This window comes from Oryzias melastigma, linkage group LG19 (genome assembly GCF_002922805.2).
Source record: "Oryzias melastigma strain HK-1 linkage group LG19, ASM292280v2, whole genome shotgun sequence".
Classification (NCBI taxonomy): domain Eukaryota; kingdom Metazoa; phylum Chordata; class Actinopteri; order Beloniformes; family Adrianichthyidae; genus Oryzias; species Oryzias melastigma.
This window is the reverse complement of record NC_050530.1, coordinates 3,429,619-3,442,533: the sequence shown is the minus strand read 5'-3', so window position 1 is coordinate 3,442,533 and position 12,915 is coordinate 3,429,619. Positions and strand designations below refer to the sequence as shown.

At 35.9% G+C, this 12,915-nt stretch overlaps 2 protein-coding genes across 4 annotated transcripts in view; both read left to right on the top strand.

The window, feature by feature from the left end:
• On the top strand, nt 1-3,074 carry LOC112153899 (peptide Y). Its single transcript, XM_024284361.2, has 4 exons — nt 1-115; nt 183-374; nt 2,621-2,701; nt 2,863-3,074. Exons 2-4 carry the CDS (start codon nt 187-189, stop codon nt 2,885-2,887), a joined length of 294 nt encoding a protein of 97 aa, XP_024140129.1. The 5' UTR covers nt 1-115; nt 183-186; the 3' UTR covers nt 2,888-3,074.
• Nucleotides 3,075-3,170: 96 nt separating this feature from the next.
• The window catches only part of mpp2b (membrane protein, palmitoylated 2b (MAGUK p55 subfamily member 2)), a 68,826-nt gene continuing 59,081 nt past the window's right edge, over nt 3,171-12,915 (top strand). For 2 of the 3 annotated variants that reach the window (XM_024285778.2, XM_024285775.2), the window contains exon 1: nt 3,171-3,501. The gene's annotated coding sequence lies outside the window, so the exon portion shown is untranslated. The remainder of the gene's footprint in view (nt 3,502-12,915) is intronic. The other variant, XM_024285776.2, reaches the window with a different exon arrangement.

The following is a 12,915-nucleotide window of genomic DNA, read 5'->3' as shown; positions in this document are numbered from 1 at the left end:
TCTCTCTTCCTGATAATGTAATCAACCGCGCGCGCGCGTCAGGTGTCCGTGGCTCTATAAAAGCCTCAGATCCGCGAGGAGAGGAAGAAGAATCCACGGAGACACCAGTCCAGCTGTGAGTTCCCCCAAAACTCTCCTGCTCTCTGATCTCCAAGAGAAACCACTCACTAGTGTCTCCGCAGGACGATGGCCAGAATCCTGAGGTCGTGGGCGATGCTCGCCGCGCTCGTGCTCTGCCTGCTCGTGTGTCTGAGCAGCCTGGCGGACGCCTACCCGCCCAAACCGGAGAGTCCCGGGAGCAACGCGTCACCGAAGGACTGGGAGAACTACCAGGCGGCGGTCCGGCATTATGTCAACCTCATCACCAGGCAGAGGTGAGGTTTTATGTTTTTCTCATTTTGTTCTATTTTTTTAATTTAATTTAATAGTTTCATCTCATTCTATATTTTTTTTTATCACATCTTAATTAATCTTCTAAAATTGAACTTGAATCTTATGATGTGTTTGGGTCCAAATTGACCCTGGGTCAATTTGGACCCAAACACATCATAAGATTCAAGTTCAATTTTAGAGATTCATTAAATCATTTATTCAGTTTATTAAACCTGAAATATTTAATTTAATTGATTTAAGGTTTTAATTGATTGGATTTCTAAAAAATACTACCTTAAATACACACTGTATTCTAACAAAAAATACATTTTAACATTTGTTTATCAGTAATGCACCTTAAAAAAATATTTAAAAAAGGAAAACTTATTTTTTCTATTCTCACCCTTTAAATATATTTCTTTAAATAGTTCAAAATGATCAAATTAAACTTAAAAACTACATGAATTGCCTCAAAAATACAATTATTGTTACTTAATTAATGCTTATATAGCAAATATATCTCTAAAAAATGAAAAAAGGGTTTAAAAATGAACATTTTGTTCTTTAATTGATAATTTTTAGAACTTCTATTATGTATTTTTGTTGATTTATTGAAAAAAGATTCTCACATTTTCATATATATCTGCATTTTTTTGTAAGAATGAAAAAAAGCTTCAAAAATGTGAAAAAATTAATAATTGGGATTATTTTTTTGTATTTTTCAAAGAAAGGAAAAAGACAAAAAAATAAAGTTTTTTTTTAATTGACCAGGTTTAAGAGCTTATTTATAAAAGGTATTTTTGTTTTTTTATCGATTTTCTTTTTTAAAAAAATCCTCCTACATTTTATTGTTTTTTACAGATTAAAAAAAGTGAAAACATTATACATTACATATTTATTTGTTATTTTCAAAGAATAAAAAATAAAGTTTTTTCTTTAATTGACTAGTTATTAAAACTTATAGAAGGTATTTTTTGTGTATTTATACAGTTTTTAAAATCCAACGTTTTAATATTTAAAAAAAAAATAAAAAATGTGTAAAAATAAATAAATGTGATTTTTTTTGTACTCTTCAAAAAATTGAAATAAAACAAAAAAATGTTTTTTTTAATTGACCAGTTATATAAACTTATTTATATAAGGTCTTTTTGTTGTTTTATTGAAATAAAAATAAAATTCTCTAATATTTCGATATTAGAGAATGATTTTTAGGTAAGAATTAAAAAGAAACTTAAAAAATGTGGAAAAATTAAATATATTTGACTATTTTTGTATTCTTCAAATAATAGAAAAGGGACTAAAAAATAAAGTTTCTTTTCTTGAATTGATTAGTTATAAGAACTTATAGAAGGTCTTCTTGCTGCTTTATGGATTTTCATTTAAATCTTCACACATTTTAATCATCTTTTGTAAGAATAAAAACAAAATATAAAATGTGGAAAAATAAATAAATTTGAGTTTTTTGTACTCTTTAAATAATGGGAAAATGGCAATTTTTTTTCTCTTTATTTGACTAGTTATGAGTTTTACGGAAATTTAAAAAAATCCTCCAACATTTTCATGTATATCTGCATTTTTCAAAAAATATTAAAAATTAAATACATTTGAGCATTTTCTGTATAGAAAGTTTATAATTATCACCAAATTTGGTACAAATCGTGAAAAAAAAATTGATGAAAAAAAGAAAAATAGTGTAAAATAATATATTTAAGGGTTCTTATTGGACATTTTTAAGATACAATTTAGTTTCTTGTGTTTTTATCCTTTGTTCAGTCAGATTCCTTCCATCTATTTAATGCAAGAGCATATTTTTTCTTGTATCTTCTGCAGAAAACAAAAGGCAGACGGATGGTGGAACGTTTTAATTGTTTCAGGCTCTTCCAAATATTCCTGAAAGGCGCTTTAACATTCCTAATCTGTTATTAAATGGGTTGAACCTTCTTGAAAGTCTTTGTTCTTCCTCACAAACTGAAGCCCACTTTCCCTGGAATAAACCGAAACGGTAAAAGTGGAGCATCCAAGTAAAGAAAAGCTGCATTATCTCTGTAATAATTCTCCCTCTGATTTGTGATTGTGCTGCAAAGATTGGCAGCATGTGGACAAAACCTCGGCAGGGTGTTTGCAGTTAACCTACTTTGTTGACAGCTCGCTGATTGAAATTCAGAGCGATTGGATGGGAAGGTCACAGGCCTCGTCTGGCGACGCACAATAGTTTGATTGCTGGTACCATATGTTTGATTCTCCACAGGTACGGGAAGAGATCCTCCCCTGAGCAGGCCGCGGCTTGGCTGCTGTTTGGGGCGGATTCAAGTCAAGATGCTGAGCCCCGGTATGAGGATTTCTGAAAATCCAGCTTTATCCCACAAAGGAAAAACACAGAAAAATATCATTTTAGATCAGAAAAAAGCTACACTTTAGTTCCCAAAGTCTGTCAAAAACAGCTCTATATTTTAAGATACTCATTTTGAATTTTTTTTCATATATTTGCAGGTCTGACTACGTTGAACCGTGGTAAATGAGCTCAACTCTACCCTGCACTACTGGACAAGTCCTCTAGATTTGATTATTTAATGAGCATGCAAATTTCTTTCTCTCTCATCCTGTTTGTCTGCTGCTGTCAGTAAATGTTTGTCCTTTTCTCAAAATTTGTAAATAAATTCTTGTATGTAAAATAATCTCTTTACAATAAAGATTTAAGTGGATTTGAAGTGTTTTTTATTGGCTGCAGTTCCATGAGCTGCCACTAGATGTCGACATATCACCAAATAAAAGGGAAGTTGGGCTCGCGCGGGTTCTTGAAGGGGTTCGGATATCGACGCGGGCACGCGGGCAAGCGGGCGGGCTGTTAACTTCAGCAGGAACCAGAGACGTATTTGACAGAAACAAAAGGTTGCTGGTCGTCTCCTGGGAAACGGACTCGGCGTCTGCGCAGCCAGCTGCTGGATGGAGCTGCTGGTGACTGGGCGCGCGCGGCTGTAGCAGGTAGATAGATAGCAGCTCGTGGTGTGGAAGTGACTGCGGAGGACAGACGGACGGACCCGCCGCTGCTGCAGCTCGGAGAGCCGGGGGAGAAAGGTGACCGCGCAGGTGAGCGGCGTTCAGCCTGACAGAGCGCCGCCTTTGACTTATGTAAGTGGACCTCATTTAGATTTAAGCGCGAGCAGAAAAGGTGTTCATCATATCAGTTCGTTTTCAGGTGTCCTCCATTAAATTATTAGCTAATTAACGGGATTGCACCTTTTTGGACCATTTTTCTCCCCGTAGATATTGTTTTAAATGGCCCCGCTTCACGTTTCCGTAGATTTTATTTTTAAAATGGCACCCTTATATATCTAACCGCTCTTTAATATACATTTAAACATCGCTGGACTAATTTATATAATAATAACTATAAATAAAATAACATTCATAACAAAGACTGGATGAATTCACCTGTTCGTCCCCATTGCGCATGCGCAGACCATGATTCAGCGTGAAAATAATCAAAAATATGGACAGTTTATGACAAAAACGCTTTAATGATAGAATAAATTGGTTATTTATTAAAATATTTTAACATGTGTTGTCAAATTTAATCTAAATACGTTTGTTTATGATTATTTTGGCACATCAATGAGGAGAAAAAAAGTAAAAAATTGCAATAAAAACATGGATAAATAAAAAGCTTAAATGGAAATATCATTTTGAATAAGTTTTAATCATGTGTTTTTAATATTTATCGAAGATTTTAGAACTTTTTAAATATGAATTTGATTTTTTTTCACACGATTATACAAAATAATGGTTGAAAAAAATAGTTTTGCTAATGGACAACAGGACAACATTAGTTTGTGGTCCTGATTCAACCAGGATGTTTTTCCGTTTTATCTACGCTTTTTTTTTCATTGATATATGCGGCAACCCTGATTATCGTGCTGTAAAAAGTTAGAATTTAGTGAACACTTTGGGGCTTGAGGGAGAATGTTCTTGTTTTCTCACTAATTCGGCTCTTGTTATTGGCTAAACTCACTTAATCCAGGTAAACAGGGCAGAGAGGTTTGAAAAACTAGGTTGTTTTTAGTTATTGAGAAGTTTCATATGTTTTATGTGCTCTAGTGGTACTGATGGGTCAGGAACTGTTCCTAAATCAGGTGAAATTCCATTCATATGTATTGATCTTATCGAAAAGGTAAAAAAATGTTTTTACCTGCTTCAGCTGTTTGTCATTAGATTTATAGATGGAATGACCTATATGTAGGGATGTAACGATTCACTTGATTTAATTCATGGTTTTAATGTCACAATTTCAATTTTTTTCTGATTTTATTTATTTATTTTTTCTTTCAACACAATGAATTAAAGGTATTTTAAGGCCAAGTATGTTTTCTTTTTGCCCCTTACATCAAACTGTCTGTTTTTCTACTTTTTAATATAAATAAATAATTCTACATAATACTGAAATGATCACAAATCCGTTCATATTCGGTTCATGTTGTGTTCCATGTGATGGACCGCTCAACACAACCCTGACTGCTGCTGTCAGAATGGAAAAAGTCGCAAAGCTGCGCGACTGTTGCGATGAAAATGTAAAGTCGGAGTTTGCTTGAATTCTCGTTAATAGTTGCGATCGCAACATTGCGAAATCCTGGAGGGACTGGCACATGTAAAACTTTTAAATCCGAGGGAGCTGCGAGAATTTCCCAGGAGGGATGTGCAGATGAAGAGAATAAAGCGAGCCTGCATGGAGAAATGTCATCAGCTCTGCATTTCTAAATTTAAACACAGGCCGTGACAAACCGATTTTTACAATTTTTTTTCTGCAATGATGAATAATAGTTTAAATCATTTTTTTTTAACCAATTCACGACGAATCGTTACATCCTTAGTTCCCAGTGATCTTTTAATTACAATATAGCCAGAATTCAAACAACTGTTGCTTTCTAGGACATAGTTTCTGCAGATTTTATTAGAAATTTGCCTCTGAGTTGTGGACCATCCCCCCCACCCCCTCTTCCTCGCCTTGTTGCTGAGAGCTCTCTGTTTACAGTGCTCTCCTATTAGCCCATGTGTTACAGCTGTGGCCGTATTTGGTTTTTTTATTTTCTTTTTGGTTCTGCGGATTTTGGTCAGAGTGGGACATCTTTGTGTTTTGTGGATCTTCCCCTCATGACCCCAACCTAACATTATCAGTGCAACAAAAGTGAGCGTTTTGATCCAGATTCCAGCTCTGACGAGGAAAAAAAAGCGTTCATAGATCAATTTGTCTATTTGTAGCAAACTTATGGTCTTTTCTACATCACAAATATGATCTTTTTAAAACAACATTTTCCTGATTCACAACAATTTGAAGTAGAAAATACTCAGAAATACTTTTTTAAGCCTAATTTTCTTTGATTTGCAAGAAGAAGGCCACAGGAACATGATAATCACTAATTATCTTAGCAACTTTACGTTTCGTTGCCATGGCGATTGCCCTTAAACCCTTCCAGCCGGGATCTGGACCTGTCATCCTTCTTGCTGTGAGGTGACGGTTCTAATCCCTGCAGCCGCTGCAGCTGCTCTTCATAGCGGCTGTCAAATATTTGTTTCCTCATGGTGTTGTTGGGCCCAGACTTCATCCCTTTGGCAGCGCAGCGACGGTGGAATCTCGCCCACACTAATGAACCGAACAGTCGTAGAATATTGTTGGTTTGAAAGAGTCCTCTGAGATCATCTCTTTGGAATCGTAAACTTACAATACATTATTCATAACTCCCACTCTAGGAGTTTAATTATAAGCAGCTTTCAGTTGGAGATTTATTTTAAGGAGCTTTTTTAAAAATATTTTGAGGTTTTTTCACGTTTTTCATTCAAGGGTTTGTATGAAATCGTAGTTTAAACAGATTTAAAAGTACTTTATTTTCAATTTTAAGTAAAAATATCAGCAATTCTTTTTAAAAATTGACGTTTCACTGTTTCCTGCCTTCACATTTGTGACAAATTCAGGCTTTCTTTTTCCAATAAATGTGCTAAAAGTCTCATTAAGAATCCACATATGGTCTTTTTATGACCCAAAAGCACAACAGAAGACGCTTAAACAACCTTTTGTATTTCATGCCTTTTTTTTCTCTCTCACACACACATTGGTAAACGGGGTTTAGAGGAAATGTGTATTTCACAGTTAACTGCAGCTTCCAAGAATCCGTTCTGAGCTGCCCTGATTTTTTTTGTCATTTTCCTGGAAATTATCCGAGTTTTGGCGCACGTGAAGTTGAGGTCAATCTGGAACCTAAGATTTTGGGGTCTTACGACTTATATGTGGGTCCCACAAAGAGATTTGAGGTTTTTCTTCTACGTCGACTCGTTTGTGAAAGTGTTCTACATCAGAGGAGCTGTAAAAATGTCATGAACAAACAGAACTCAAGTGGGACAAAAATCAAGACAGGGAAACGGAAAAGGTGATGAAGAAGGTCTGAATATGTGTAACTGAAACCAAAAGCTTAATAACTGAAGGTAGTTAAATAGCTGAAAGAATCAGATCCTGAACTGAAGAAGAACAAAACTTAAAATCCTGAAAAAATTAAAACCAAACCTAAAATCCAATTTGTAATTACTAGATGGTCTCATTTTATCAAATATTTTAATGCTTTAATCATTTTCAGTACTGGAATCATTTTTTTTCTCAATCCAAGCAATATTTATCCAGAAAATTCAAAATAAATGAATGAATTCTCAATTTGTAGCAACTTTTAGACTATTTTTTTATTCCTCTCTAAAGACCCACTCTAATGAAAATTGTGTTTTTTAACATTTTTCCCATGATGGAGGATATATATGGTGAAAATGAAGCTTCAAATTTCATTTCTGAGAATTTCTCTATTCAAATGACTGTGAATAAGAAGCAGATTAAACAAATGACGTTTGAAAAAGAGCTTATTTGTGGCACAAGATTGGCTAAAAGCTGCATAATTTTAATTAAAAAACCACTGGAACGCTTTAAAGATTGATCAAAAGATGATTTTAGAGAGTTTTTTAGCCTAAAAATATACAATTTTATTGATTAAACTTACACCTTTGTTCAATTTGATCAGTAAATCTGACTTTTTTTAACCTAAAAGGTTTTGGATTTAGTATTTTGGAGAGTAAAGACTAGTAGAATTAAAGTAATTCCCAAAAAAAGCCAAAAACTTCAGTGTTTTTCTTCATTTAAATGCAGATTTTGTTTAGAGGCAGAAATAAAATGACCGTCCTAATAGATAATAGCTGTAATAATACTTTCTAAGCATATTTATTGACCTTTAGAACAAAAGAGCGGAGATGTTTGCTCGACATCCCATCAGGTTGATGATTATAAACTCTCTTTATTGTAAACCTTTCACCTGTAGGCAGTAAAAACATGAGATTTCTTAAACTCACCCACAAAAACAGCCAGATCAAGTCGTGCTACATCTTTGTGTCACATCAAGTATGATATTTTTGAATGAAATACTAATAATCTTTTATTTTTATTTCCAATTTCAACTTAAAAAATGACATTTTAAGCATCAATTTGGGATTTAACGAGAAAAAGTTTGATAAAGAGTAAAGAAAATAAACTTTAGGGAACATATTTCACATAGAACTATAACGATTCTCTCTAAAATCCATTATTTTTGCAGCTCAGTGGTTTCAAACAATTTCTTATGAATAAAAAGGTGCAAATTTATGCTTCACACAGAACTGTGACCTTGGTTCAGTCGAGATACGGACTCAATTTAATGCATTTTTAAATGAGAAGTAAGAAAAAAGTAAATACAATTAAGATTAATCATTAAACCCCCCAGAAGCTGCAGGAAAAAAAGACTCAAATTAAAATATTTCCTGAGGTTTGAAACGTTAAGATTAAAGTGCAGCTATCAATAGACCCAATTTTAGCTCCATCTTATTATTATTTTACGCATTTTCCCTTGTTGCCATGGCAAAGCGCCGGGGAAAAAGGAGGCAGAGAGCTCCTCACGGTTGTCTTGGATACGACAGTTTTCCCTTGTAAAGTAATGAGAAGAGTGGAGCCTGTGGGAGCGCTGGGTTATTTTTAGGCCTGACGCCATGTGTGGATGGAGGGTTGTTGTGCTGCGCGTGAGCACGCTGGCAGCTTTTAATGAAGCCTCGGTGTGAGAGTTGCTCGTGGCGTTTCGCGACTCTCCAAACAAACACCTGAGCCGCTGCTTGTGTCGCTGCTGCAGGACAGAAATGTGATGCACGCAGCCGTAATTTGCTCTGACTTGTTTCCTATAAAAGGAAATGGATACAGAATGAAATGCCTGCTCTAATATCAGTCATTGCTATTCCTATTGATCCAATCCTATTGATCTCTGTTTGAGAATATGTCTGTTGGTACGTGGAAGGAGCAGATCTGGAAATGTGAGGTCATAGCATCTGCTCGCTTCCTGCTTTACAATGAAGGGTTGACTCAGAGAGCAGAGACAGTTCAGATGGATGAGATACAGAATCGCTGTGCAGTCTGATCCAAGACTTCCATGTCAGGATTTTTCCTACTGCAGCTACAGAGTAAATAACTCACAGTTTTGTCTTCAGAACTGCCTCAATCCCTGGTGGTATAGATTTACTAGAAACATTACTCAGAGTTTGCTCCATCCTGGCATGATAGCATCACAAATTTGTCAGCTACAAGAGCTGCCGCAAACAATTATTTTAATAGTCGACTAATCACCTATTATTTTTTCCCATTAATCAGGTCATGGGCAAACTGGATGTAAAGCACACATATTAACCATCATTAGTTTTAAACTAACTAAAATCTAGATATATAGCATTACCTGTGATAATGCTAGTGTGAATGCTGTAAGCTGAATTTGGCTTCTGAAGATGCTAGTGCTGATTGCTGAAGATGCTGAAATTGACAGCTGAAATGGCTCAATCTGATAGTTTGATAGTTAGGTTTATTGGTTTAGTTTGCCATTTACATGATTTACAAAAAATGTACAAAATATACAATCAGTAAAAAGATTATGCTTATTAGATGGGCATCCTATTAGATTCCTAATAGCTGAAAACGCTGAAGTTGATAGCCTGCTTAATATTAGTAAAATGCCAAATTAGCCAAAAAAAAAAAATGAAAAGAAAAGCCTAAATTTGCCAAAACAGCTAGCATGCAGCTGAAATATTAGCTAGACTACAAAGTAGCCTAAAAAACAAAAAATACTAAATTACCCCAAATAGCTAGCATGCAGCTAAAATATTTGCTAGACTACAAAGTAGCCTAAAAAACAAAAAAGCCTTAATTAGCCAAAATGGCTAGCATGCATCTGAAATATTAGCAAAACTCCAAATTAGCCTAAAAATCTGAAAAAAATCCTTAATTAGCCAAAATGACTAGCATGTAGCGAAAATATTAGCTAAACTCCAAATTAGCCGAAAAATCATAAAAAGCCTCAATTAGTCAAAACAGCTAGCATGCAGCTAAAATACTAGCTAAACTCCAAATTAGCCTAAAAATATATTTAAAAAAGCCTAAATTAGCCACAACAGCTAGCATGCATTTAAAATATTAGCTAAACTCCAAATTGGCCCAAAAAACAGAAAAAAGCCTAAATTAGCCAAAACAGCTAGTATGCAGCTGAAATATCAGCTAGACTACAAAGTAGCCTAAAAAACAAAAAATACTAAATTACCCAAAACAGCTAGCATGCATCTGAAATATCAGCTAAACTCCAAATTAGCCTAAAAATTTGAAAAAAATCCTCAATTAGCCGAAACAGCTAGCATGCAGCTGGAATATTAGCTTAACTACAAAGTAGCCTAAAAAACAAAAAAGCCTAAATTAGCCAAAATAGCTAGCATGCAGTTAAAATATTAGCTAAACTCCAAATTGGCCCAAAAAAAACAAAAAAGCCTAAATTAGCCAAAACAGCTAGCATGCAGCGGAAATATCAGCTAAACTTCAAATTAGCCTAAAAATTTGAAAAAAATCCTCAATTAGCCAAAATAGTTAGCATGCAACAAAAATATTAGCTAAGCTCCAAATTAGCCTAAAAATGGAAAAAATCCTAAATTAGCCAAAAGAGCTAGCATGTAGCTAAAATATTAGCTAAACTTCGAAATAGCCCAAAGAACCTTAATAAATGCCAAAATAGTCCAAAAAGCTAGCATAATGCTATTATAACTATCAATTTTACTACACTCTGACTCCATATATCAAGTAACGACTAATCAACTATTAAATTAATCGTCGACTATTTTAATAGTTGATTAGTGGTCGATTAATCGACTAATTATGGCAGCCTTATTGACAACACTTCTATGATGCCAATCATTATTCTATGGGATTCTATTGAGATCTGGATTCCTCAAGTTCAAGAAACCAGCCTGAGATGATTCTATTTTGATGTAGCATCAGTAGATGGTACACTGTGGTAATAAAGGAATGGACATGGTCAGCAACAATACTCAAGTAGGCTGTAGCAATGTAACAATGACCAGTTGGTACTGACAAAGTGTGTTAAAAAAAAAAAAAGAAAAAAAACTATTCCCTACACCACATAGGCCAAAGTCAAGGCCCTGGAGCCAGAACCGGCCCTCCAGATCATTTTATCTTATTGTTATTAATGGTACGATATTATCTTGCTCTTTTTCACTTTAACAAAATATATTGTTTAGATTTAGTATATCTAGTTTTTAGTTAATTTAAAGGTAATCATGGTTAAGATGTGTGCTTTATATCCAGTTTGTGCATGACCCGTTACTGTTGTCTTTCTATCAGCTGAAACCAGTCTGGCTGTTCACCTCTGACCTCTGGCATCAACAAGAAGACATTTCCGCCCACAGAACCGCTGCTTATACTTTCTCTTATTCTGACCATTCTCTGTAAACCCTAGAGACGTTATGGATGAAAATCCTACCAGTTTCTGACATCCTCAGACCAGCCCATCTGGCACCAAGAACCATTCTGATGCTAGGTTTGAACTGCAGCAAATCATTTTGACCAGAAATCTTAGTCTGACTTGATCTGAGCTGGTTTCATGTCACTCATTGAGTTGCTGCCATGTAATTGTCTGTTTGTTTTTTTTGTCAGAAATATCCTTCCAATGAGTTTAATTTGGTACTTGATAAGAAGCTTATTTTTCCGGCTAAAAGTCTAACAAAAGACATAACTGGATTTTCAGGAGGATTAAAGCATTCCAGAGTATTGCAACAGTTTTACAGCAGAAATGCGACCCCACACTACAATGTAGAACAGCTTACAAGATAATCCGACACCTTCCCACACCTATTTCAGTTTATTTTGAGTTGAGAGATGTCGATCTGTGAAATTTCGACTGACTTTGGATGCATTTAGACAAGCTTACGATGACAGGCGTTTTATCTGAAAACATCAGGCCATAAAAATCCCAACGCTTGTGGAAAAACAGTACAAATAAGTGCAGTAATGGGCTAGAAATGTTGTGTGCAACAGGTCATACAAGTAAGGAGATGAGCCAGAGAGGGCTTAGATATTGAGTATGCGTGGTGAACACATTTATTGTATATTGATGAGAACCCATCCATGTCAATTTTTTGACATTTTGGGTGTCTCCAACTCGTCGTTTTGTGACGTACTGGCTGTTTGTAAAATCCTGGGTCCTCAACCCTCTGGACGTGGTACTGGATGCGGTATCAAATGCGGTACCGTACGTGGACTGGTCCTCAGGATGCGACCAGTACCGGTACCCTATCACAGTGTCGGGACCCTTATCCATCACCAGACCTGGTACGAGGCGCGGTAGCAGGTGCGATACCTGACGCAAACCAGGCCCGGACGTGGTACAAGGCGCTAACCCTAACCCAGTATTGGTACCCTAATCCAGCACCGGACATCCTACCAGGTGCGGTACCATGCGCCGTGGTGCAGTGGTAGGGCAGTCGACTCCTGATCAGAAGTGAGCGGGTTCGACTCCGCCTTGCCCGCCCATGTGTCGAAGTGTCCTTGGGCAAGACACTGAACCCCGACTTGCCTCTGGTGGGAGGTTGGCGCCAGTGTTCGGCAGCGGAGCCACCATTAGTGTATAAATGTGTGTGTGAATGCATGAATGGGTCTGTGACTGTGAAGCGCTTTGGGCCCTTGAAGGAGGGTAGAAAGCACTATACAAGTATTCGCCATTTACCATATACACAGACATGTTTCTTTGTTTCCTGTTATACTGTAAAGTCTCTCTGCTAGCAGGTATGTAAATGTACTTCCTTGCAAGCTTTTTTATCCGTGAGAATATAATTTGATGGAGTTTCTAAGACCGTGGACAGCAAGTACTACGCTCAGCTTTTACTACAGTTTGTGTCTTTTTTGGTTTCTTCAGATTAGCGGTGGTTGTTGAGGTGACCATTTTCACAAAAAAAGTATTTTGTTGTATAAGAATCACAAAGATAAGAAGTTGGTCCTTTTTTGTAGCTCTTCCAAAGGTGAATGCTTCCTCATCATAACAATACGGGGTTTGTTGAATTAGTTCCCATCGGGTGTGAGGAATCAGACCAATTCTAGACTAAATCCTTCATGTAAATAAAACGGATAGAACACCTCAGAATGCTATGGGAGCTTGTGAGGGACATTAATAA

Coding starts and splice junctions, on each gene's coding strand:
- LOC112153899 (XM_024284361.2), top strand. CDS start 187: ATGGCCAGAATCCTGAGGTCGTGGGCGATGCTCGCCGCGCTCGTGCTC. Junction 375..2,620: donor AACCTCATCACCAGGCAGAG/GTGAGGTTTTAT, acceptor GATTCTCCACAG/GTACGGGAAGAGATCCTCCC. Junction 2,702..2,862: donor AGTCAAGATGCTGAGCCCCG/GTATGAGGATTT, acceptor ATATATTTGCAG/GTCTGACTACGTTGAACCGT.